At 34.6% G+C, this 27,683-nt stretch overlaps 1 protein-coding gene and 2 pseudogenes across 1 annotated transcript; 2 read left to right on the top strand and 1 right to left on the bottom strand.

Annotated features, from left to right (window-relative positions):
* Positions 1 to 12,648: 12,648 nt before the first annotated feature.
* LOC107945875 (NDR1/HIN1-like protein 12) lies at positions 12,649 to 13,790 on the bottom strand. Its single transcript, XM_016880029.2, has one exon. It carries the CDS (start codon positions 13,527 to 13,529, stop codon positions 12,834 to 12,836), a length of 696 nt encoding a protein of 231 aa, XP_016735518.1. The 5' UTR covers positions 13,530 to 13,790; the 3' UTR covers positions 12,649 to 12,833.
* Positions 13,791 to 22,885: 9,095 nt separating this feature from the next.
* Positions 22,886 to 24,877, top strand: LOC107945876 (pyruvate dehydrogenase E1 component subunit alpha-3, chloroplastic-like; annotated as a pseudogene).
* Positions 24,878 to 25,375: 498 nt separating this feature from the next.
* LOC107945877 (myb-like protein X) lies at positions 25,376 to 26,979 on the top strand (annotated as a pseudogene).
* Positions 26,980 to 27,683: the final 704 nt, after the last annotated feature.

The following is a 27,683-nucleotide window of genomic DNA, read 5'->3' as shown; positions in this document are numbered from 1 at the left end:
TACAGTGAATCAGCCAGGAAAAATGGCTGTTAACCAGCAAGGATCATCAAAGCAGAGATCTGATACAAGACAAAATACAGAGAAGATTCAATTTACGCCAATTCCAATGACGTATAGGGAGCTATATCAGAATCTATTCAATGCACACGTGGTTTCCCCTTTACACTTGAAACCTCTACAGCCCCCATACCCCAAGTGGTACGATGCAAATGTACAGTGCGACTATCACGCGGGAATTGAGAGACATTTTATAGAATATTGTACGGCATTCAAGAAGCTGGTGGAAAGACTTATAAGCCTGGGTGTGGTTAAATTGGATGATTCACCCAGTACAGAAAATCCGTTACCTAATCATAACGGAGTGAACATGATAGATGGGAGCATGGGTAAAAAAATCAAGGAAGACATAGCAGAAGTGAAAATTCCTTTGAGGTGGGTCTGGAGAAATATGGTAAAAAGGGGATTAATTGTTCCAAATTCAGAGGGAAGCTTCGAAAGGATGGAAAATTACTGTGAGTTCCATCACAAGGGGTGACATGAAATCCAGGAATGCGCAGAATTCAGACCCTTGGTTCAAGGCCTGATGGATAATAAGGAGATGGAATTTTATGAAGAAGTTAAGGAGAAGGGGAGTATTTGCACGTCCGAGTCCTCGAAGGTTCCAAGAGTAGTGCAGCCTGTGGCCATTATCTCGCGACCAAAGAAGGGTGATGTGAGAACACCAGTAATGCCAAGGATCATAATAAAGAAACCTGCAACATTTCCTTCCCAGGACAGTAAGAAGGTTCCATGGAGCTACGAGTGCAATACAACTGTCCCAAGAAAAGAGACTGCAAAGAACCAGTGCGTGAGTGCCAATCCAGAATCTATGAAATGGGCCATAATAGGGGAGCAAAAAGGGAAAATAGTTGAGCCAATGAAGGAGGAAGAAGCTGTGGAATTCCTCAAATTTTTAAAGCATAGTGAGTATAATGTCGTCGAGCAGTTGCATAAACAACCGGCCCGAATATCTGTACTGGCCTTACTCTTGAATTCAGAAGTACATCGAAATGCGTTGATGAAGATGCTAAATGAGACCTATGTGTCCAAGGATATTTCTGTGAACAAGCTAGATCGGTTGGTCAATAATATTAGTGCTGATAATTTCATATTTTCAATGATGATGAAATACCTCCTAGGGGCATGGGATCTACCAAAGCTTTGCATATCACTACACGATGGAATGGGCATATTTTGCCGAGAGTATTGATTGACAATGGATCAGCTTTGAACGTACTGCCATTATTCACACTTAACAGGCTACCCATAGACAGTTCGCACATGAAAACGTGTCAAAATGTAGTGAGGGCATTTGACGGTACAGAAAGGAAGGTCATGGGAAGAATTGAGATACCTTTACTGATTGGCCCAACAGTTTATGAGATAGACTTTATTGTGATGGACATCAAACCTTCCTATAATTATTTATTAGGAAGACCGTAGATACATTCGGTGGGGGCAGTACCGTCATTATTACATCAGTGTTGAAGTTAGTGTCAAATGGTCGGCTAGTGACAATAAATGCCGAACAGGATATAATAGTAGCTGTATCCAATGAGACGTCATACGTGGAGACCAATGACGAGTCAGTAGAATGCTCATTTCGATCTTTGGAGTTTGTAATTGTGGCATTTGTTCCTGAAGGGAGTAAAATTTTGGTGCCAAAATTATCCAAAAGTACAAAGATGGGTTTACAGTTGTTGGTAGGAAAATGAGCTTTACCCGGAAGAGGGCTGGGGAGATATCTCCAAGGGAGGACTGAGGTTCCAATGCTGAAAGAAAAGTAAGATCACTTTGGCTTAGGATACAAGCCAGATAGAGGACAGAGAAAGAAGGAGATAGAAAAAAGGCAGGAAAGAAGAAGGGCGCGTCTGAGTGGGGATGAAGCTAAATGGGAGCCAATGATAATTCCCCACATATCCAAAACTTCCGTATCTGGAGGAGTTATTCATCATGAGAGAAAGAAATTGGCTGAGGAAAACATCGATGAGACGTTGGTAAATATGCACATCAATGCAATTCATAAGCATGTGAATGAAGAAAGGAGCTGGCTGGACATTCGTCCTTATGAGCCTGGGAGTGTTCTAGACAATTAGACTGCGGAAGAAATACCTAAAGTCTTTAGAACTGTCTCAGAGTAATATTCAGAACAAACTTGTTGTTTTAGCCTAGAAATAACAAGAATTCTTTTGTGAAATAGGCTTATGTTTAAACATCATTATTTTAATAAAATACATCTTTGCAATTGTTTCGAGTAAATATTCCCTCATTCTTTCCATACAAGTAAATATATTCTTTCATTACACAAATAATTGTACATAAATTCATACATTCTTTTGTAATCATATTAGGTCATTGTGTATCAATGACATGAATGACGCCGCTACGAGCTCAGAGTGCCCTTTTGAACGAAACGTGTGTTTAGAGGAATCGCACAACTTTGAAAGTGATAGAGATAGTGGTTTATCTTTGGACTTGTTGAGGATGGTAGAACAAGAGAAAAAGCAAATCCTACCTCACAAAGAATCAGTAGAAATTGTGAGCTTGAAAGAAGGAAATGTGGTGAAAATTGGAACAGAGATCTCAGCAAAGACGAGACGAGACCTCATTGAATTACTCCAAGAATTCAAAGATGTCTTCGCATGGTTATACCAGGATATGCCCAGATTGAGTGCAGACATTGTAGTGCATCGCCTACCTATAAAAGAGGATTGCAAACCAGTTCAACAGAAGCTCAGAAGGATGAGGCCTAATATTGTGCTCAAAATAAAAGAGAAGGTTAAGAAACATTTCGATGCTGGGTTTTTACAAGAGGACAAATATTCTGAATGGGTAGCCAACATCGTTCCAGTCCCTAAAAAATATGGAAAAGTACGAATGTGCATGGATTATAGGGATTTGAACAAGGCAAGTCCAAAGAAAAATTTCCCATTGCCACATATTGATACTCTGGTGGATAATACGGCAGGATTTTCACTGTTTTATTTTATGGATGTGTTCTCAGGATATAATCAGATAAAGATGCACCCGGAAGATATAGGAAAGACCACGTTCATTACTTTGTGGGAAACATTTTGCTATAAGGTGATGCCATTCGGATTAAAGAATGCGGGAGCAACATATCAAAGAGCCATGGTTGCCTTGTTTCATGATATGATGCACAAACAAATTAAAGTATATGTTGATGATATGATTTCCAAATCCAGAACAGAGGAGGAGCATGTGCAGGTCCTAAGAAAATTGTTCTTAAGGTTAAGGAAGTTCCAGCTCAAGCTTAATCCGACAAAATGCACTTTTGGAACCAGGTCAGGAAAGTTGTTAGGCTTCGTAGTCAGCGAAAAGGGAATTGAGATTGATCTAGACAAAGTCAAGGAAATACGAGATTTATCGCCACCACGTACCCAGAAGGAAGTTCGAGGCTTCTTAGGAAGACTGAATTACATTGCTCGGTTCATTTTACAGTTAACCGAGAAATGTGATCCCATATTTCTCATTTTGAAGGAATTTCTCCTTTTGAAGAAACATAATCCTGATGTTTGGAACGAAGAATGCCAAAGTGCATTTGAAAAGATAAAGCAATACTTAACCAATACTCTAGTTCTGTCACCACCCAGTCCAGATAGACCCTTGATTTTGTATTTAATGGTGTTCAACAATTCTATGGGATGCTTGTTGGGTCAACATGATGTCACTGGAAAGAAGGAAAAGGCGATTTACTATCTCAGCAAGAAATTTACTGATTGTGAGATGAAATATTCGCCTATCGAAAAATTGTGTTGCGCACTGATTTGGACGACCAAGAGGTTGAGGCAATACTTATTCTATCATACGACTTGGCTAATTTCAAAATTAGATCCTTTGAAGTATATGATGGAGTCAACAGCATTGAATGGAAGAATGGCTAGATGACAAATCTTGCTCTTTGAGTTTGATATCATATATGTAAGTCAGAAGGCCATTAAGGGGAGTGCGATAGCAGATTTCTTGGCTAGCAGAGCTCTGGAAGATTATGAGCCTCTAGACTTTGATTTCCCGAATGAATATTTGATGTATATGGCAAATGCTGAAGAGGATCCCCAAGAAAATCACTCTTGGAGATTAAACTTTGACGGAGCATCGAATGCACTAGGCAATAGGATTGGGGCAGTCCTGGTGTCTCCGAATGGAGATTATCATCATTTCACCAGTAAATTAGACTTTGATTGCACTAATAACATAGCTGAGTATGAAGCCTGCATCATGGGTATACGGGTAGCCATAAAGCGGAAAATCAAAACATTAGAGGTGTACGGAGACTCAGCATTGGTAATATACCAGCTAAGAGGGGAATGAGAGACAAGAGACCCTAAATTGATCCGTTATCAGAAATTGGTTTTGGAATTGATCGAAGAGTTTGACAACATTACCTTTTGTTATCTCCCACAGGAAGAAAATCAGATGGCTGATGCTCTTGCTATTTTAGCTTCCATGATTAAAGTGAATCAGTTAGAGGACATGAAGCCCATTCAAATTAGTATCTATGAAATTCCAGCCCACTGTTACAGCATTGAAGAAGTGGAGAATGATAATCGTCCCTGGTACCAAGATATATTGCTATATGTGAAGAATCACGAATATCCTGATCAGGCAACGGAGAATGATAAGAGGATATTGAGGAGACTAGCTATTGACTATGTCTTAGATGGGGAGATCCTATACAGAAGGGGAAATGATCGAGTATTGTTGAGGTGCGTGGATGCTGTAGAGGCTAAGAAAATTTTAGAAGAAGTCCATGATGGTGTTTGTGGAACGCACGCTAATGGATTTACCATGGCTAGACAGATTATGAGATTTAGATATTACTGGTCCACTATGGAAAGAGATTGCATAAATCATGCCAAGAAATGCCATAAATGCCAAGTTTATGGGGACAAAATGCACGCGCCTCCTTCTCCTCTTCATGTGATGACTTCTCCGTGACCTTTCTCCATGTGGGGTATGTACGTTATTGGACCAATATCATCGGAGGCTTCTAATGGACATCGTTTCATTTTTGTGGTAATTGACTACTTCACTAAGTGGGTAGAAGTAGCCTCATATGCTAATGTCGCGAAGTCAGCAGTCAGTAAGTTTTTGAAGAAAGATATCATATGTCGATATGGAATGCCTGAAAGGATTATATCTGACAATGCATTGAATTTGAACAACAGCACAATAGCAGAAGTCTGTAATCAGTTCAATATCAGACACCATAATTCATCACCGTATCGCCCAAAAAATGAATGGTGCAGTAGACACAGCCAATAAAAACATTAAGAAGATTGTGGCGAAAATGGCTGAAACTTATAAGGATTGGCATGAGAAGTTACTGTTCGCTCTTTTGGCTTACCGAACATCTGTCAGGACTTCGACTGGGGCAATACCTTTTTCGTTGGTTTATGGAATGGAGGCAGTTTTACCCATTGAGGTTGAAATTCCTTCCCTCCGAGTTTTGGCTGAGTTAAAATTGGATGAGGCCGAATGGATCCAATCTCGGTATGATCAACTGAACCTGATTGAAGAGAAAAGATTAAAAACCATTCGTCATGGTCAAATGTATCAGAAGCAAATGATGCGAGCTTATAATAAGAAGGTTCGTCCCAGAAAATTTCATGAAGGGGATTTGATTTTGAAAAAGATTCTCCTTTTACAAAGGGATTTCAGAGGGAAATGGATGCCAAACCGGGAAAGACCTTATGTTGTGAAAAAGGGTTTTTCTGGAGGCGCTTTGATTTGAGTGAAATGGATGGCAAAAATCTTTCGAATCCTGTAAATTCAGATTCGGTCAAGAAATATTTCACTTGAAGGAAGAGAGGAATCAAAGTGAAAACCCACACAGGGTGCTCTGATTTCCTAAAAAAAAGGAGAGGCCAAGGTGGAAACCCGAAAATGGCGCCTTGAGACCAAAGGGGGTTTGAGTTGAAAACCTGGAAAGGGCGGCTCAAACATTGTCAGATTGGGGCATATGGTGATCTTGTTTCACTTAAGTCAATGATAAAAGGATATACGACGTCTCGGGGCATTGGCAAAGTACTGTAGATCCCCTAAACACATGTTAAATTCAGAATGGTTCTGGTCTTGCACGGAGAAGTTCAAGCCGTGATATCCAAAGCACCTAGTCTTCATATTATTTGTACCAAATTTGTTGGTTCTTGTAAATACTTCATTCTTTGCTGTTCTTGAATACTTTTTCTTTTCAAGATACTTACTATCAATAAACTCTTGAATTAATTCATCTCTTACTCAGTATTTTTTATCTTTGCGCAAGCATGTCGCATTAGAATAATGATGGATGGACTAATAAACTTTCATAAAAGAAGTTTGGCATATTACTCTGGGAATTTCTAAATAATTTGGTAACCTGAAATAGGACTATTGTTTAAAACACCCCGAGTTAAAAAGATAAAGAGCCTAAGAAGGAAAAAGTCTAAATTAAGACTGCTTTTTCGGATTTGGTTGTCTAAATAGTGAATGAGACAGCAAGAAGTCTTGATGTGGTAGGAAGAAGTCCCCTATGGAAAGAAAGCTCCTCATTTGGGTGTGAGCCTTTGGTAGGACACCCTGAGAGTGGTATAAACAAATTTCATAATTTGTATCCTTGAATTACGATAGGAGAAGATTGAGAAGAGCCAAATTTTCCTACTCTTAAAGTCAAGGGGGAAGGAATATAGTACAAATTCTGCGTCCTAGAGGGTTGAGCTTTGAAGTGCACAATGGGGGGCAATTTGATTAAGCGTTTTTTAGAGATATCAGCCAAGCAAAAGGCATCAACGACAAAGCCTTAATAAACTTCAAGAAATGATAATCCTTGAAAAATAACATTCTGCATTCATTCAAACGTCATTTACACGTGTCTAGTTAGGAGCATTTGATTCATTTTATGACATCCTAATCATTAGGCATAATTAGGCTCATTATACAGGTCATGTTCCCCAGAGAGTAGATCAGTGAAGATAACAGATCGAGTCTTATCTCCCTGAAGTTACAGTGAGGCAGACTGAAGATGGCAAATCTTATCTCCCTAAAGTTACAGTGGAGCAGATTAAAGCCGGTAATCCTATCTCGCTGAAGTTGCAGTGGGCGGATTAAAACCTTAGATCTTATCTCTCTGAAATTGTAGAGAGCAGATCACATCTAATCTTATCTCCCTGAAGTTGCAGTGGAGCAGATTAAAGCCGGTAATCCTATCTCGCTGAAGTTGCAGTGGGCGATTAAAACCTTAGATCTTATCTCTCTGAAATTGTAGAGAGCAAATCGCATCTAATCTTATCTCCCTGAAATTGTAGTGGGGCAGATTAAAGCTGGTAATCCTATCTCGCTGAAGTTGCAGTGGGCGATTAAAACCTTAGATCTTATCTCTCTGAAATTGTAGAGAGCAGATCGCATCTAGTCTTATCTCCCTGAAGTTGCAGTGGAGCGGACTAAGTAAGCAAATCTTATCCTCCTTAAGTTGCAGTGAGGCAGATTGAAGATGGCAAATCTTATCTCCCTGAAGTTGCAGTGGAGCAGATTAAAGCTGGTAATCCTATCTCCCTGAATTTCAGTAGAGAGGATTGAAATCACAGATCTTATCTCTTTGAAATTGCAGAGAGCAGATCGCATTTAGTCTTATTTCCCTGAAAATTGCAGTGGAGCAGACTAAGATAGCAGATTTTGTTCATTTGGAAAGTTACAGGGTGCAAATTCTATCCCCTAGATATCGCGGTGGAGTAGATTGAAGCACTAGTTCCTATACCTCTGAAGATACAGTAGGAAAGAATGACGCTACTTGAAAAAGAGGAGTACTAAGATCTAGCACGACCGGGCAAAATTGGGCATTTTTAAGGTCTTTTCTCCGTTTTCGTTATACGATAACGAGCAAAGAGGGGCAGCTGTAATACCTCAATTTTACCCGGCTTATATAAAACAGTCCTTTTACAACTAAACGGGCCCAAAACCCAAACCCAATTATAGTGGAAGGCCTCCATACGCACAAAAACGTCGTCGTTTTGAGTACCCGACCCGAATCCGACCCGATCCACTTTAGGGTTCGCGTGTTTTTTATGCGGAGGGGCAAATTGCACTTTTGACCCCTCCGCCTTTTAATATATTCCCAATTAGGTTTTTTTTATTATTTTAAATTCGGCCTTTAATTTATTTTAAATTCCAATCTAATCCAGTTGAACGGCGCCGTTTTAGAGGAGAAGGTAAAATTACCCTTCCAGCCCCTCTATGTAATTCGTGCGTTCAACTTAGTCTTCCAGACTTTATTTATTTGCGGATTTACCCCGGAATTTTACTTGCGATTCAATTTAGTCTTTCTTTTCATATTTCTCTTAAAATTAATATTTTTAATAATGTATTTGTTTTTTTATTTTTATAATTTTCATCAGTAATTATCATTATTTTATATATATAGGTTTTAAGCATGTATTTATACCTTTGAAAAAACTAATATTTTTCGTATATTTTATATACACATGTTTAATTTATTTAATTAATTTTGATATTATTTTAATTGTTTTTAACTTATGTATTTTTTATGTGTACATGTATATTTTTTGTTGTTTATCATTTGCTTATTAATTTATGTTTGCATATTTTTATTATTATCTTTCCTATTTATTTGATATCTTTTGCATGTCATTATTTTATATTCATTTGTTTATATTATTTCTATGCTATTGTTGTATTTGTTATCACATATAATATAACGTTACATCATCTTTTACTCAAATTTAAAAATAGAAAATTTTCAAAATTGAGATAATGCTCGTATTTAGGATTTTCAAGGAAATTGAGCCCTAACGTATTGGGTTCCGATTTTCTTCGTTAAATCTAACAATCGAGCATTTCTCTTTAATCAAAAAATAAGAACTCATTATTGGGAATTCAACACGCTGTATCCTAACGTATTGGATGTGACGCATTGATTTCTCAAAATGAAGATTTTTTTTTTTAAAAAAATAAAGGAAATATTCCGAGTTTGGGATTTTGGAGGAATTGTGCCCTAATGTATTGGGCCGCGATTTCTTAAATCTTGAATAAATGGATATTCTTTTAAATTTTTATTACACGAGTATTCTGGCCTAATTCATCTTTGAGGAAATTAGAATGTCGTGCCCTAACGCATTGGGTGTGGCATTTTCTTTCTCTGAAATGATAAGGTTCTAAATACGCAACATTTTTAAGTTTTTGTTAAGGATTATATTTTTTCAAATTATCGACATTAAGACATTAATTAATTAATTAGGTACCAATTTTTGGTCGTAATGAGGGTGCAAATCCTTCCTCATACGTAACCGACCCCCGGACCTGTTTTTCTAAAATTCGTAGACCAAAGCTATTGTTTAAGGTGATCCAATCACACCTTAATAAAAGATTGGTGGCGACTCCTAATTTTTGTTTTTTTAAAGTCGACAACCTAAAAAAACATCTTTTATTCTTTTACAAATTTTAATTATTTTGTCTTTTTCATAAGTTAATATTTTTTTATTTTTGTGCAACCAATTTAAAAAAATTAGTAATTTTTGTGTAATTTTTTTCATTTCATTGACACATAATTTTGATAATTATTTTACCTTGAATCTTGAATCTCGAGGTTTAGAGTTTGGGTTTGAGATTTGGGCTTTGGGTTCGGGGTTCAAGTTTAGGTTCAAGGTTCAAGGGTACATGTTTGGGTTCAAGGGTTTAGTGTTACAGATTACAAGTTTGAGGTCCAAGGTTTGTGATTCTAGATTCAGGGTTTATGGAAAATTTTAGGGTGTAAGAGTTTAGGGTTATGATTTGGGGTTTAAAGTTTTTAGTTTAGGATTTGGAATTCTAGATTCAAGGTTCAAGGAAAAAAATTATCAAAATTTTGTGTTAATAACATGAAAAAATTATTAAAATATTATTAAATAATTGAAAATGAATTATGAATAATGTGGTAGAAATGGTCCATATAATAATTTCTTTATAGATGAGTGTATTATATCTTTAAAAATTGATGATGTGACAAAATTTTATTAATGCCTAAAAACTTTAATTTTTAAAACCATCCTAATATAAATTAAATTATTCCCATAAAATAAACTTCACAAATAAAAATTTATGATTCAACAAAATCAAAATAATTTAAGAAAAACTCACCGATACGTTAAAGCAACAACATTATCCAACAAAATTATTCCGTAGTACATTAAAAACGCGGAATATGTTTAACCTTTTTTTCTTAATGAAAGATAATGAATCAGATACCTGTTCCACTTCACATTCAGATTGGAGAATCTTAAACAGTTCCAAGCAAATTTGATTAGTCATAGATGCTATGCCCACCATTAGAGGTTCCAAAGCAAATAAATACATTTCATAATCAATCGATTAAGTTATCAATTTCTTAATTTAATTAATATTATTAAAAAAAATTATTAAAAAATTAATAAAAATTAAAAATCAATTTGATTAATTTTTTAATTTAATTGAATCAATCCACACTAAAAGCCAGTTTAGAATTGCTTCTAAGAATAACTTTTGGATCAAAAAGCATTTTTAAAGAAAAGCTAAAATTTTCTATTCCTATTTTAATAAAAAAGGTTTTTTTACAAAACATTTTTTTTGTCTCAAAAACGCTATTGAAAAGTTCAAAAACATCTTATTTAACAATATTTTTAGCTCAAAAGTATTTCTTTTCCAAAAACGTTTTTGAAAAACAATACTAAACTACTTCTAATTTTTTCTCAACCAATTAAAAATCTTTCTTAATATCCCTATCAACGTCGGTGATACATATATATATATATACACTTCAGCTCAGTTTCCAAGTGAGGAATTAATGTATACAAATTTCATATGGTTTTGCTAACAATGAAGGTATTAAAACAAGATGGGTTATCTTGGTGTAGCACATGGGACGAAATAAAAATTACAGCAAAAGATTAAATAAAAAGGGTAATTGCATCTTACATCCTTAAATTATTATCCAATTTTAAATTGGTTTCGAGTGTTAACACATTTTAATTAAGTTTTAACATATTAGTATCATATTAAAGTGAGTTTTTTCTTAATACTGTAGGTGTTAAATGTTAATTTAGGTTTGACACCAAACATATTTAAAAATATATGATCAAAATTTAAACAATCGTGAACTCAAAAACAAAGGGAGAGAGGGTAAGCAAGTGTTGGTGTGTGGGAATAAAAATAAACTTATAAAAAATTAACGGAAGCTTCAAGGTGTGTATTGATGCCACTTTCTTTAACGTTTTATTTACCCCCTTCGGTGTACAAAAGAGTTGCTGACAAATAAACCTCGAGAATACAATAAAGCCCAATAATTGTCAATGTTTTGCACTGATAGATCCATAAACATTAAGCTGAGCATAGCAAGAGTATTGATTTTTATAATAAAAAAAAAACTTCTGCAATAATTCTTTATAGAGCAATCTAGGAATATTAAAAGATGGAGGGGAATAGAAATAAATTTTTGTTTCTTAACTTTTGATATATCAAACAAATGAATTTCGGCTCCTATTTATAGGAGTTCTCATGTCTTTTCATAGAGACATACCTATCCAAATAGATAGTCAAATCTCTTAGCAATAAACATAATTATTCAAAGACATCTAATTAAATACTTATGATTATTTGTTATTAATTAAGTGACATAACGTTTGGTAACAAGAGACATAATTCATCAGTATGAATAGTGACAATTCTTGGTTAATAACCAAATGAGTAACTTTTGGACATTTATAACTTTTCAATTATAACTATTGGTATATTATAAATATTTTGAAAATATTCTAACAAGGGACTCCACTCTCCTAAAAATGAAAAAAATTACTTTTAGTCATTCAAATTTTATAAAATTTTAAGTTAATAAATGATAAAATTATAGTTCCCCTCAAATTATATAATTTTAATTTAGTCATTCTAAAAACTATAAACATATATGTCAATACAACAATGGAATTTCATTTTATCTCTCATAAAAATACATAACTTGATCTCAGCCCACAAGAAAAAATTTCTAGCTTCACACCCGTGTGAATTTATGAATAACCTGAATATGACAGGTTTAAATAAAAAAAAGAATAATGTTTATAAATTTTAAAGATAGTTTTGTTTTGTTATTTTTAAAATGTCAAATTTAAATTATCTATAAATGAACAAAAAAAATTTAAAATTATCTACGCATATTCAACAAAAAAAAATCTTATTATACTTATACTTTAAAAACTCTATTAAAATATCTTGAAATTTACCTACTAATGGAGTATAATTCTATAAAATATGATGATATGCATCAAATAAAAATAAAAATTTAAAAAAATTAATATTTGATGAAGCGATATGTATAATTCTATACATACAATATAAATGAATCAAATGGTGACATGTCATTTATTTTGATAATAATGAAATGCAAGTGAAAAAAAAAAAAAGACAAGCATATGGGTTTAACTTTTGCTGCATGTAGAGCCATGCGTCTAAACTTTGATGCAATGTGTGGCAATGGCATCCCTTTATATCTAATTTTGTAAACCGACAAAACACCAATTTTCAGAACACTTATCAATTACCTGTTTAACTGAAACAAAATGATTAAAGATGGTAAATAAAAATAAATGTAAGAAAATCGAAAGAACCCTTTTTTTTTTTTTTGGCATTAAAAGCTTTTTTTTTCTTACAACATTCAACTGTAACTCAACTTGGTTTTTGATTTTCTTCTGCATTTCTGCAGATAAAAACTAAGCAATAAAAAGAAACAGTGAAGTACCAAAGCTATAGCTACATTAAAATCCATGGCAGTGGAGTTTTCATATATCGACTTTACATGGCGGAGCTCCAAGCAAAGGGACGGGTCCAACACCACCCTTTTTCAACCCGACCCAAACATCACATCGTACGTAAAACCCATACTTGACTGTCTTGATAGCACCAGCTTTCCATCTCAGTTTCCCCAACAACACTACCCTCAACGCCACCACTCCGTAAGTCTCGTCTATCATCAGTCCATCCACCACCTCCGCCGACGCCGGCACCATCCCGCTACCGAGTACGGGGGACAACGCTACTGTTGTTTTCGTCGCGTGGTACAGCGGGGGTAAGTCCAAAGGGGGAGTGATCTGTTGGTTCCTATACGAAACATAAGCTTGTAACTTGTCGTAATAGATAGAGACTCTCTTGTTGGGGTTTCTCATCACGATGGTGAACTGCATAGAAGTTGAAATGAAGGGTTGGGAAGTGGCGTTGAGTTCGTATATAGCGGCGCCGACGACGACGAAACGGGGTTTGTGGGGACGGTAGATGAGCCAGACGGTGAGTACTGCGGCTCCTGCTAAGAGGAGGAAGATGAAAATGAATAAGCAACAAGAACGGCCTGCACCACCTTGTGGTGGTGGTGGTGGGCTGGGTATAGGAGGAGGTTTGCCTTCGCCATTAGTGGGTGGTGGTGGCGGTGGATGTTGTTGTGGTGGTGGAGGAGGAGGAGGAGGTTGGTCTTGGTCACTCATTGGAAAAGTGAATACAAATTAAATTTGAAGTTGGAGTGTAAAAATGGATGGGAAGTGAAGGAGGGAAGATGGTTCCCGGGAGATGGTGATGGCAGGCCGAGAGTATATAAAAAATAAATAAGAAGATGAAGAATATGGTTCGATTGATGCTAAAGTTCGCTTCTTTTTTCTTTTGTGTTTTTCTCTTTTATAACAATGTAGATGCTTTCTTTCTTTCTTTCTTTTGAATTTATCGCATTTCTAGTTTAATTTCTCAAAATTTGGATGAATTTAGGATTCATAAAATCATTAAAATAGAAATACATAGAGAACAGCTTAGGAAAGAGAGAAACTAATTTTTATATAAGAATAATCTACTTATAATTGATTTAGTTTAGTTTTCTATTTTTTCACCTCATTTAATCAAACCATTACACTTTTTTCATTTCTGTCCTTCAGTGAGCAATTTAAAAATGACCTCAAAATTCCACTAAGATCTTAGTTTAAATGTTTTAACTAAAATTGATGAATTAGAGTAATTGATTAAAACTCATATATAACAACGATATATGATAGAATTCAAAGACTCATACATATAATTCTATATGGTAAATCTTAAATTTAAGTATTTAAAGCGTAACGACTTCTCTCATAACTAAACCAAGGCTCTGGTGGCATAATTAAACTAAGTACACTAATTTTTTTAATTTTTATAAATGATAAATTGTGTTAATTAAGATAAAAAAATTAACTTATAAAGATTAAAATTAAAAATTAAAAAAATTGTGAAAGAGAAAAATGGGGAATAAGTGAGCTATAATTAGTAAATTAAATATAAATTTTAAAATAAAATAGATATAAAAAATATTAAAAAAATAGCAACTTTTAGATAGAGAATCATAAATCTTTCAAGAAAAAAATAAGTTCGAACTTTAAAAATAATATTGTTAGAAGAGATAATTATGAACTTCAAAAAAATTAATTTTCATACGGTGTTAGATTATAATATGAATAAGGACAAATATGCCAACTCTACTTGGTGTAACGTAAAATCACCCTTTACACCAACAACTGATAAGAAGCAAACTTGAAGTCCAAGTGTAGTGTGAGGAAGTATTATTCCTCTCTCTTCTTCATCTTCTTCGTCAAGGTAATATATTTTGACTCTCTCCGTAATTATAAATAATCATTGATTAATTTAAACATTGAAGAACTTATAGAGTGTCAATTCCGATACTCCTTAATTGATCTCTTAATCTTACAAATTGAATTAAGACTCTCAAAAACTTTAACAAATTCAATTTGTACCAATTTAAAGAAGTCTCTAACGAAATGTAAAATAGACCGGAATGATATTTTAACTTAAAAAACCATAAAAAGAGGGACAATAGCAGCACCGACAAATGAATATGTTTGTTTACCTAAACCCAAATCCCATGATGTATCTGAATGAGAAGAATAGGTGTGGTTGTTTCTTTGTGCATGAATGGCAGTTGGCCCCGCATAGGCCAAAGGTCCCCATGCCCTTTGCCTCATCAATTCATGCACCACATCTCAGTCTATGTACACACATATGCACGCGTCATATGGTTCCATTGCCTTTGTATTCATCCTCCACGTGAAAAACTCCGGCATTTTGCCTCCCTTTACCATTTTAGTTGCTAACAAAATCACTTTCTTCCATCAAAATTACTTTTGTTTTTCCTCTTCTTCATTTGCCCCAAACTCTCTAAAGTAGAGGTGTTTTAACATATCTATAAGCCCAACAATAAAATCATTCAGAAAGACTTAATGGAGTGGGACAAAAGGATATTGATGTCACAAAAGATTAAAGCTGGACAAAGTCTGACACGATTAGAATGGAACAGAAGAGTAAGTAGATGAAATAGAAGAAATAGCTAATCCCAAGACACTTTGGACTTCCTAATTGAGAGAATTATCACATAACATAGATAATGTAAGCATAATAGAACCTCAAAAGGTATTGGAGTTTTCGCATTCCTATTCTTCATCTTCTTCCTCCATTCATTATCTTTGAACCAAAGAACAGAATGAAGTATCGGAAAGTGGTCGAAGTGCAAACTCCAACACCCCCATAACTCATCCTTTTTCCCTTTTTTAGATCTCACCACCTCTTGGACTAGTTAGTTGGCCTAGATCTAAATTGATCCAAAAAAATGCATTTACAAGATGTGTTCATGGTTGGTCAGATCAAACAAAAATATAAAATTTTTATCCAGATTTAAAACGAATCAACAATTAAGCCAAACAGATCACTCGACTCATGAACAAATCCACTAAAAAAAGAGTATAATTAGAATTGTGTAAATGAATATAGCTTTTAATGAACAATTCATGAATGATTTGATTCATGTTTTTTTTTTCGCTTATCAAATTAAATCAATAAACATGAACAATATTTTGAAGCTTATTTATTAAAGGAATCAAATATTAAAAAAATTTATTTAATTCATTTATGTTCCTAAATAAACTAGTTTATATTTGTTTAAAATACTTAAAACATTTAAAACTTATTTATTATTCAATTATTATTTAAAATTTTTAACAACCACACGTATGATCCTACCAAGAAAAAAAAAAGCAAGACTGCCTCACTAAATAATTAAAATACTAACTCTTCGTGGATGCTATCATTGAAACTCCCTATGCTTGTATCCTTATCGATTGCTGCAGATAAAGAGGCAACCAGAACTTGCATCGGTCCTACTCCAAATACTTCCATGTGCACTATCGTTTTCATTATTATCAACACTATAACCTTCATGTGTACCCACCGGTATAGCCGATATTAATGTAGTATGTCAATAGGCAAAATAGATTAATTTAAAAAAAATTTGATTGAATCTGAGCTCGAATTTGACCTATTTATGGTTAGCTTATGGAAAAGATAAGGAATTAATCGAAACTAAACCTATTCATAAATCGGGTTATTTCCTACATTGAAGGTCCATTCGAAATCAGAGAGTGTTTGGGCAAAAATATTAGACCCAAAATATGGGCTTGGGTAAAAAATTAGGACCATTTGAAATATGGACTGAGCTCGAGCTTAAACATTTAAGGCTTGAGCTCAATCGACCTGGTCTGTTTTCTAATTTTTCTGATATATTAAGCTTGATAATCACCAAAAGGGTAGGTGAATTGGTGTTTTAAAAAATTTAACAAAATATGACAAATAATGGAGACTTAAAAATTTGTAGTGGTTTGATCCTAATTGCCTACCTCCATTATCTTAGCTTACCACAATTTAGGAATTCCCAAGTTCACTAGATTTGAATTTTTCAATGACAAAGTTTAACCTGTACAAAACACTATCTTTTCACTAGACAAGATAAAATCACTTCTCTTAAAGCTTTCTGCCTAAAAAGCTTAAGCAAACCCTTACAAAGATGAAAAATAAGAATAAGGATTAAAGATAGTTCTCAAAGGAAGATATTACAATGGTAAAGTTCATTCAATGACAATATGACATTTGAAAAGAATAAAAGAGATGGTTACCCAAGTGTGTGTATGAATAAGAACAAAGAGAAGGTAAATGAAAAAAATTGGATTTTTCTGCAATTGACTTCACAATTTTATTGTTTGTCTTCAATATGGAGTTATTGACTTGTATTAAGCCTTCTAATAATCTTGGAGACGTTAGGAGATAATTAGAGTCATTACAACATTAAATTTGAGCATTAAGACAATAGACCACTTGTATCAGTACAAATGGACTTGTGCTGATAGAAGTTTTAAAAAATGTAACAGTTGGAACCCAATGTATCAGTAGAAGAGTACTTGTATCGATAGAAGCTTGAGGGTTTCAAGGGTTTGGACTTTTACCGATAGTTGTATCGATAGAAGGTGCAAGGGAACCCAAAAATGCTCACTGACTTATATTGGCAAAAGAGCCCTCAAGTATCGGTAGAATTATGGAGGAATGCTTGGGGTGCTCTTTAACTTGCTTCTTTCAATAGAACTCCTCCCAAGTATTAATATTGATGTCCACAAAACCAACTAAAAATATGACAAAAGCAAGTGCATCTATCAATAAATAGTATATGTTAGGGATCGTCCCGATTAAGCAACAAACAAGTAAAAATAGCGGAAGAAATTGAGAAGATGAACACACAAATTTAAAGTGGAAAAACCCCTCCAAAGAGGATAAAAAACCACGAGAAAATATAATTTTACTATAATAGCAAAAGAACGAAGAGTACAAAAGATGGAGATAAAACTAAATCCCAAAAACCCAAAAACAAAGAAACCTCAAAACGTAAACACAAAATTCTCTAAATGTGTTATGAGTTCTAATCTCTAATGGGTGTGTTTACTAATGTTGTAAAAGAGCCTATTTATAGGCTAAATTCATATGTCAAATAATAATAAAATAATCTAAACTAATCAGTGTTTGACTGAAACAAATAAACAGAGTTTAACTAATAGATTATTTATCAAATTTGACTAAAAATAGGAGTCATACTTAACAAATCTCCACCTTGACTCATATTTCCACAATGCCATCTTTGCCAAATCCCGCCACGAGCCTATCTTGAACTATGCAGGGAATTAACTGAGTCGAATCTGTGCTTAGAAACTGGAAGACTTCTAGCCTTCAACTTGTACACTGCCAAATCAAAACTAACCCGGGTTTGATTTTTACGAACACGGTGCCCTAACTTTTCAAAACCTGCATCCAAAAGAGAACCTCTCTTCAACAAAACGGTCATACATTTTTCCCTCCTATGACCAAGTTACCTCCGCTCCAAACGAGTTGACTTCGACTCTGTAACGGACGAGGGACGTCCGATTTCACCAGTCACTGTAGAACCTTCCATAATATAAAGACTGCCAGTTATTTTACCTTTTAACAAAATGAGAGCTTCACGAGATACTTTAATACCGTTTGACTCGATGTTAATTCTGTATCCTTTCAAGTCTAAAATACTCAAGCAGATAAGATTCTTTCGTAAATCAGGTACATACCTGACATATGAGAGTGTCCTAATCGTCCCATAATGTATCCTAATTTTAGCAGTACCAATACCAATTGCCTTACTAGATGAATCGTTTCCCATGCGCACAACTCCACCTTCAACCGAACTGTATGTAGAGAGCCATTCTCTATTGGGACACATGTGGAAAGAACATCCCGAATCTAGGATCCACTCGGACGTGAGCTTGGAGTTACTGCTCGTTGATACTAACAAGAAATCATCACCTCTTTCATCGATCAAATTAGGAACAGCTACATCTTCCTCGTTACTCTCAGCAGCTCTTTTATTTCGCAGTTTATAACAATCTGCTTTGATGTGACCTAACTTTTTACAATAGCGACACCTTTTGTCTCTTTTCTTTGATGTTATCAAAACGGAAGCTTGCCTATTTGCCTTGCTATCCAAATGAAGCTCATTGTCGAGTTTGTCTCTACTCAACAAATGACCCTTCACATTTTTGAACGAGATTTTGTCTCTGCTATAAATCAGGGTCTCCCTGAAGGACTTGTATGAAGGGGGTAAAGAGCACAATAATAGCATAGCTTGATCTTCATCATCAATATGAACCTCAACGTTCTTTAAATCATTTTAAAGAGTAATGAATTGACTGATGTGATCTCTAAGAAGCTCACCTTCGTTCATGCGAAATGTAAATAGACGTTGTTTCAACACTAAACGATTAGCCAAAGACTTAGTTGCATAAAGAGTTTCTAACCTTTTCCACAAGGCGAATGAGGTCTTCTCCATCAATACCTCTTGCAATACCGTATTCGCGAGGCACAACTGGATTGCAGACAAGGCCTTTTCATCAAGCTCTTCCCATTCTGTTTTATTTAGATTCTCAGGCTTTTTCTCGGTAACAACCTTTTTTCAAACCGGATTGAACTAGAATTACCATCATCCGAACTTGCCACAGATTAAAATTTGTCTCACCATCGAACTTCTCAATTTCAAATCTTGTTGTTGCCATATCTGAATAGGCTGATCTATGAAAATTGAACTAGCTCTGATACCACTTGTTAGGGATCGTCCCGATTAAGCAACAAACAAGTAAAAATAGCGGAAGAAATTGAGAAGATGAACACACAAATTTAACGTGGAAAAACGCCTCCAAAGAGGATAAAAAACCACTGGCAAATATAATTTTACTATAATAGCAAAAAAACGAAGAGTACAAAAGATGAAAATAAAACTAAACCCCAAAAACCCAAAAACAAAGAACCCTCAAAACGTAAACACAAAATTCTCTAAATGTGTTATGAGTTCTAATCTCTAATGGGTGTGTTTACTAAGTTGTAAAAGAGCCTATTTATAGGCTAAATTCATATGTCAAATAATAATAAAATAATCTAAACTAATCAGTGTTTGACTGAAACAAATAAACAGATTTTAACTAATAGATTATTTCTCAAATTTGACTAAAAATAGGAGTCATACTTAACAGTATAGCTACGGTGAGCAAATGTATCGTTCCCACAAGGACCAAAAGAACTAGTAATTGTCGTCTTTCTATTATTTAACCGAAAAATTGAAGTGATTGAATTAAACTAAAATTAACTAAGAAGTCGATAAAGAACAAATCAGGAAAATAATTGAATAATAACCAAGAAGGGAAATAATACCTAGGAAAGAATCCACCTAGACTGCATCTATCATTATTAATCTGAATTAAACAATGTATTCACTTAATATCTTGATCAGTAGAAATCCCTAAATTATGCTAATATCTCTATTCAAGACTAAGAGCAATTGACTCTAAGTTGATTAATTGAAATTTATTTCTAATTAAAACCCCTATTATCGCATTAACTAAATCTATGGATTCTCCTATTAGATTTGACTCTAATCCGGTAGATTTATGTCATCTTATTTCTAGGTTTGCATACAACTCCACTCAATTATGCTAGATCTACTCTTAAACAGGGTTTATTCCTCCTCTGAATTAAGCACATCAAACATGAACTAATAATCTGAAAATATTAAATCAAGAATTAAGCACACATAACTGAGAACAAGATTCAAGTATTTATTACGTAAAACAGAAATCAAAGGACAGAATTCATCAGAGGGTTCATCTCCCCTAGGTATTTAGAAAATTAGTTCATACTCGCGAATAAAAACATCTCAAAATCAACATATCCACAAGAAATAAAGAAACTCATAATAAACTTCAAAGAAATTAAAAGGAGATCTTCAATCTTGATGGAAATATGCTTCAGAGTTGAATTCAATGGCATTTTCCGAGTTGTTTTCTTCAATCTACTATCACGACCCATTTTCATCTTCTTATATTTGGTATTTATAGGTCTTAGAATGCCTAAAAAAACCTAAAAATTGTGTTTTTCTGAGTGCCCAGAATACAACCCACGAAATTGACACAGTCTAGCACATGGCCATGTCGCAGCCCGTGTGGCTCATACGGCCATGTGTCTAGCCCGTGTGGGAAGGCCCAACCCGTGTGACTCCTGAAATCTGCTCTAATTATCCGATTTTTGCTCTGTTTTGCTCGTTTTGCTCCTAAATGCTCTTCTGAGTATAGAAACATGAATTTAAAGGATTAGTAGCATAAAATTCACCATTTTGCATTGATTAATCACCCAAAAATTCATTAAGAATAATATTAAAATATGTTACTTTTGACACTTCTCAGATACAATTGTAAATGTATCAGTAGAAGAGCCCCCAAGTATCGATTTAAGTCTGGATGAATGCTTAGGTTGCTTTTTAACTTACTTCTATGGTTACTTGTATGCACTTGTATCAGTAGAAGTATTCTAAAGTTGTAAAAACTGTTCTGAATCAAGATTTTTCAATGGCAGATTATAACTTTAATCATTTGATGAGTCTGTAAACACTTAAAAATAAATTTACAAGATTATATCAATTGATTTCAAATATGACTAAGTGAGAATTAATAATTTGTCTTTTTTTATATCAAAACATTTTAAAAACTAGGGCTAACATAATATGTTATTGTATGTAATTTATAACAAAAAAAATACAGAAATATATAATATTTATAATTTTAACATTAAAAAAATTTAAGGGTTAGTATTTGGTACACTAGCAATATATATTTTTTATTCCACGACTAGCTTTAAAAAATTACCATATGTCTTTTTTTTAATAAATATTTTATTATACCTCTATACCACACTTACAATACCTTGACTCTGCTTGTAGAGTCTAAAAACGCAACTAGTAGTGTACCAAATATTATTACAAAAAGTCAATGTCTGTATATAAAATTTTAACAAATGAAAAAAATATTAAATATTAAAAAAATACAAACGAGTCTAAATTGGATTTGGTTAACCATTTATAAATATGAACAGGTTTGGGTAAAATTCTAAGTTTATAGTTCTGGCTAAACCAAACTTGAGTAAGAGTAAAATGTATTAATATCATACTTAAACTCGACTAGAATCTGGCCCGGTCCATTAAGGCTTCCAATAAAAACTCTGCTATGCTTGAGCTTGGGCTGCTTATGGTTAGGTTGAGATTGAGAATCCAAACATGTAGCTTGGCTCACAAACCTGCCTAGCCCATACTTGTTACTTTCACTGAGGGACGACAGCAAAAAACCCAACCCAAAACACTAAAACAGATTGTTGTTTCTTTGTTTTTTTATTTGGTCTAATTTTCTGTCAGTCCCTACATTATTCTATATTTAAATTTTAGTATCCTACTTTTAATTTTAAAAAAGTAATCCCTATATTCTCTTAATTTAATAATTGAAGTCTAATTAATAACACTATTAAATTATTCATTCAAAGACAAAAACAAAAACAAAAATACTAAAAATGAGATTATAAGAAAGTGAAAGTCAGATTTCTTTTTATATGACTTTCATATGCGTTTAAATTTGATTAAGTGAGCACTTTTTCTTATTTTAAAAATGTCAAAGAATTCAATTTATAATCTCTTTTATAAATTGAGCGAAATCTTCTACAAAACAATTTAAAATTAAAGGGATACAACAAAATTTAGTTCCTAAATATGACAATTTTTTCAACTTGGTCTATAAATCCTAACATTTTGTAATTTTTCTCAATTTTGATCACTGTGATGACAAGTAATTCTTAAATTGTGGCATGTTATCACCTAACCTTTTTTTTTATAGAAAACTATAAATTTGAGGTGATGATACGACACAATATCAAAGTATCACCTCATCATATGGACCAAACTAGGAAAACTTATCAAGTTATGGATTAATATGGACCAAAAACAAAGTTTAAGGACTAAATTGAAAGTAGTTATTAAGTTCAGGGACAAAATGTTTGATTTATCCCAAAACCAAATCCTGCGACCATTCCCACTTGTTTCCTCCGCCCACCCATATACCCCCTCCTCCATCGTTTCCCCCCTCTTTTATAATCACCCCCACTTTCTCTTCCCTCTTCACCTCCCATTTTCTCTCCTTTTCCTTCCTCCCAAACACTCCTCCCCATTAGCAAAACAAGGGAAGAAAATGGCTACAGCTTTCTCAGCTTCCAAGTTCGCCGCCCAACCATTCCCTCTCAACACAATTTCCCCCACTTCTCAAAACAGCCCTCTCACAATCCCACTACCACCTCACCCTTCCTCGGATCCACCCGCAAACTGATTCGCCTCAGTTCTTCTTCCAATTTGAATCTCTGCCGTCGATATTGGACCGTCGTCGCCGTCTCTGATGTCGTCAAGGGAAAGAAATCCAAATCTACTCCCAATCTGGTAACAACCCCATTTTTACTTTCTTTATGTTAATCTGTTTCATACCAAATCTGAGTTTTTTTATTTATTTTATGTTTAAAGTTCCCTTTTTTAATTTTGTTTTAGTTCATTGCGAAAGAGTAAGGGTTGTAATTATACGAAGATATGGTATTAGGAATAGCGTTTGAAGATATGTGTGCTCAGATGTATTACAGAGGCAAAATGTTTGGTTTCGTTCATCTTTACAATGGCCAAAAGCTGTTTCAACTGGTTTCATTAAGCTCTTAAAGCAGCAAGATTCCGTCGTCAGTACTTACTGTGATCACGTGCACGCCTTAAGCAAAGGCGTCTCTGCACGTGCTGTCATGAGTGAGCTCTTCGGTAAGACCACCGACTGCTGCCGTGGCCAAGGTGGATCGATGCATATGTTCTCGAGGGAGCACAATGTGCTCGGCGGGTTCGCTTTTATTGGTGAAGGGATCCCTGTTGCCACCGGTGCGGCTTTTACATCCAAGTATAAGAGGGAGGTTTTGAAAGAAGCGGATTGCGATCACGTCACTTTGGCATTTTTCGGGGATGGGACTTGTAACAATGGACAGTTCTTTGAGTGTTTGAATATGGCAGCGTTGTGTCGTGTTTATTGTTGAGAACAATTTGTGGGCTATTGGGATGTCTCATTTGAGGGCTACTTCTGATCCTTAAATTTATAAGAAAGGACCTGCTTTCGGGTTGCCGGGTGTTCATGTGGATGGAATGGATGTATTCAAAGTGAGAGAAGTGGCTAGGGAAGCAATTGGCAGAGCTAGGAGAGGAGAAGGTCCAACATTGGTGGAATGTGAGACATATAGGTTTAGAGGACATTCATTGGCTGACCCTGATGAACTTCGTGACCCTGGTAAGCCTTTCATCATCTTTGCTTATTTGTTATTGCTAGGGCTATTGTTACATTTATAAAACAAGAACGACTTGCATCCATGTGTGTTGTGCTAGTCCTAAAATATTGTCTTAGAGTTGAACTGATTAACTCTGTATGTTCCATGGAAATATGTTTGTTATATTATGCTTGAAATTAAAGTGTGGGGATTGAAAGATAAAATGATTCAATTTCTTGGTTCTTGTTTGGCAGCTGAGAAAGCTCACTATGCTGCCAGAGATCCCATCACAGCACTGAAAAAGTACCTCATTGAGAACCGTCTGGCCAGTGAAGCAGACTTGAAGGCTATAGATAAAAAGATAGATGAGGTGGTAGAGGATGCCGTTGAGTTTGCAGATGAAAGCCCTGTTCCTCCTCGAAGCCAGCTGCTCGAAAATGTATTTGCAGATCCAAAAGGTTTTGGAATCGGACCTGATGGCCGATATAGATGTGAAGACCCAAAGTTCACCGAAGGCAGTGCACAGGTCTAAGCTTTCAAAGTAGGAGAGTGATGACAACTATTTATGTCAACTTATTTATTATTACATAGTCACATATGTTTAGTTTGTGCTAGCAGTCACTTGTTCACTTGATTTTAGTGTTTATTGTGTACCAAGTATTGTGTTCTTTAGGTTGTCTATCCATATGAAATTTTGGGTTCATAACATAATTTCCATTTGTTTTTGGATAAATTGCTTTGAATGGCAAACCCCAAAGCTTGGTAGGCTCTATTTCCTGCCATGCTCATAGTTTGATGGTCTTCATATTTTTCTTTTATGATGTTGAGGTTCCTTTCATGAACTGATATTTTGTACATGAGTGAATCCGTGGCATTTGCAAATAGGTAACGATAGTTACAACAAATTGCTGGATGAAACTTTTTGCGACAGTTATTGAAACCGGACCAGTTGGTACTCCCATCTAAAGGGAGTGAACCGGGATAAAAACCGGTTGAGCCGGTTGAATCAAGTTTTGTACTTTTTTAATTTTTATAATTTATTTAATTAAAATCGGATTAGTAATCTGATCAATTGAACCGATAGTTAGACGAAAATTGATAACCTAATTGGTTCAACTATTAATTCGTTTTTAAAAACCATTATTGAAAATAAGGGTGATATTAGTTTGGTTTGGTTGGATTTTTTAGATTTTTAAACTGTCCATAATTCGATTTGATTTTTAGTTTTTTCATATATTTTTTTTGTTCTGAATTTTTTGACTTATTTAACAAAAATGAACTTTATTTTATGAATTTTATATATTATTTAACAAAAATTTAAAGTCCTTTTTTATAAATACTTTTAAAATCATTGATTATTCAACAACTTTTAAATTATTTTCACCATTTTAAATAAAAAAAAGTATTTAGAGAATCGCCCCTCTTTTAATTAGCATTTTTTTCTTTTTCAAATATTTTTCGCTTTTTGGCAAGATAAATTCGGGGTTTTCCTTAATATCGCCCAAAGATTTTAGGGCTACAAATTTTTAATTTTTTTCCGTTTCTTGATCCGATCCCGATCTTATTCGAGCTAGGGTTTCGTTTTTCCGTTTGTTGTTGTTGGTGGTGAATCAACAGATGCATGTCTCGATGTTTTCCGTATCCTCCACCGGGGTACGTAAAGAACGGAATCCGCGATGAGGCACTAATTGAATAGATTAAGATTAATAGAGAAGAAGAGAAGGACAAGAAGGAAAGGAAGAAAGAAAAGAAGGAGAAGAAAGAGAAAAAACGGGAGAAGAAAGAAAGAGATAAGTCTCGGGACAGTGGTGAAGCTGAAAGTAAAAAGCATGGTCATAAGAAAAGGCATATAGATGAGAGGAGCAAAGAAGATAAAAAAGGAGGAGACCGTCAAAAGAAAAGAGAGAACGAAGTGGAATGTTTTGAGAAGAGTACGCTTACCGAAGAACATGGTCAGGCGGTTGGACCACATTACTCTTCCGATAGCACCCTTAACAGCAGTAAAAGACAGAAGCTGAGCTCGACTCCCAACAATGGGCAAAATCCTGGAAGCATTATCCAGATTCCCTTGCCTTCCCAAAGGCATAAAGATCCTGAAGTGCTATCCAGCAAGGAACAGCCTTGCTCTACCTCAGGAAACACTGATGAGGCCTTTGTTCGACGGGTGCATGAGCATGCTCCTAGACCAGGCAAAGAACTGGAAGAACAACCTTGTTCGACTTCCGATATTAAACGCCCGGAGCTAACTTTCAAGCTCGGCAAAGAAAAAGCTTGCTCCACTTCTCGTACATCAGAAACTCTTGCTCATAATGCCAAGGCGCCAACGCCGTCAAACTTGTGTACCACTTGCCCTCCGAAATTAGCTTTACAATTAAAAAACCTTGTGGAGGATAGGGTTATGCCTACACTGCAAAGTGAGTTAACCAGTTCTGGTGATGATGACTGGCTGTTTCAGAAGAAGCAAAACCTCAACACTGAGGTTAAAACCCACAGAGATGGAAATCTTAACTCGAACCAAATGAGCTCGGCAACTTGGCCACGTGCTTGCTTCTTGCCCGACGCCGGTATATACGCATTAGCATTCACGGTGCCGTTCTGAACTATATTTTGCATAGGAGAAAAAGGCATGCAAAGTGTGAGAAACTAGAAAAAAAATTAGTGGTTAATTTTAGTTCATGGTGCTGAAAATGTGAAGGGTTTGTTGCCAGCATTTCAGCTCCTTAACTTCGTCTTAATGTTGGGATTGAGGAGAGGGTAAATTTTGTGCGGCTACCCCTCAGAAAAAAAAAGACAGATGGCTACTGAGGGATTTTTCTTTTTAAACCATTATTGGTGAAAAAGAAAAATAGGTTACTATTGATGTATTACAAAATTCAATTCTTTCTAGTAATATGGGTATCTCTATTTGTTCAAAAAAAATATATTTATATTATAAAAAATTAAAACTAATTATATATTAAATAAAAAATAGAATTCAATTCAGTTTCGGTAATTGCGATTTTTAAACTTGCATTCCCTAAACTATCCAAGCACTTCATTTTGGGTCGATTTAAGTTTTCAATTTTTCTTACTCAGCCTTAATTAAAATTGCATTAACATACCAAGATCAATTTAAAGGCATATAGAAGCGATTATTTTAAAAAGTTAAACATTTTAATTTAATGATATTATTTTGATGGCGTTATTATCGATTTGATGGGGTTGAAACAGTTGCACTAATTGTGTCATATTCAATTAGGGCACTTCAAAATCCCTAATTGATGGTCGACATAATGATTTGGGATTGTTGGCGGTGCATGGGAATGCCAAATCGTCATGGCAGCTAACAATTTAAGGATGGGTGCATAATTAACACCAATCGTCACTCGTCCCAAAAAATATCATTTTGTCCCTTATATGTTGGATCTAGTGCATTAAGTATAGTATTTTTTTTTGTATATTTATATTTTTCAAACAAAAATAATTGAATAAAATATTTATTAATTACATTAATACCCATTATATATTATTCTCAACTTTTTTGCACGCAAAGCAAATGAGAGCATATTGACTCACTAGTTATCTAACGTTTAACTAATACTAAGCGATATTATGTAGTCGAATCATAATAT

Source organism: Gossypium hirsutum, chromosome D12 (assembly GCF_007990345.1).
Source record: "Gossypium hirsutum isolate 1008001.06 chromosome D12, Gossypium_hirsutum_v2.1, whole genome shotgun sequence".
Classification (NCBI taxonomy): domain Eukaryota; kingdom Viridiplantae; phylum Streptophyta; class Magnoliopsida; order Malvales; family Malvaceae; genus Gossypium; species Gossypium hirsutum.
Note: the sequence above shows the minus strand (reverse complement) of the source record. Positions and strands in the feature narration are given on the sequence as shown.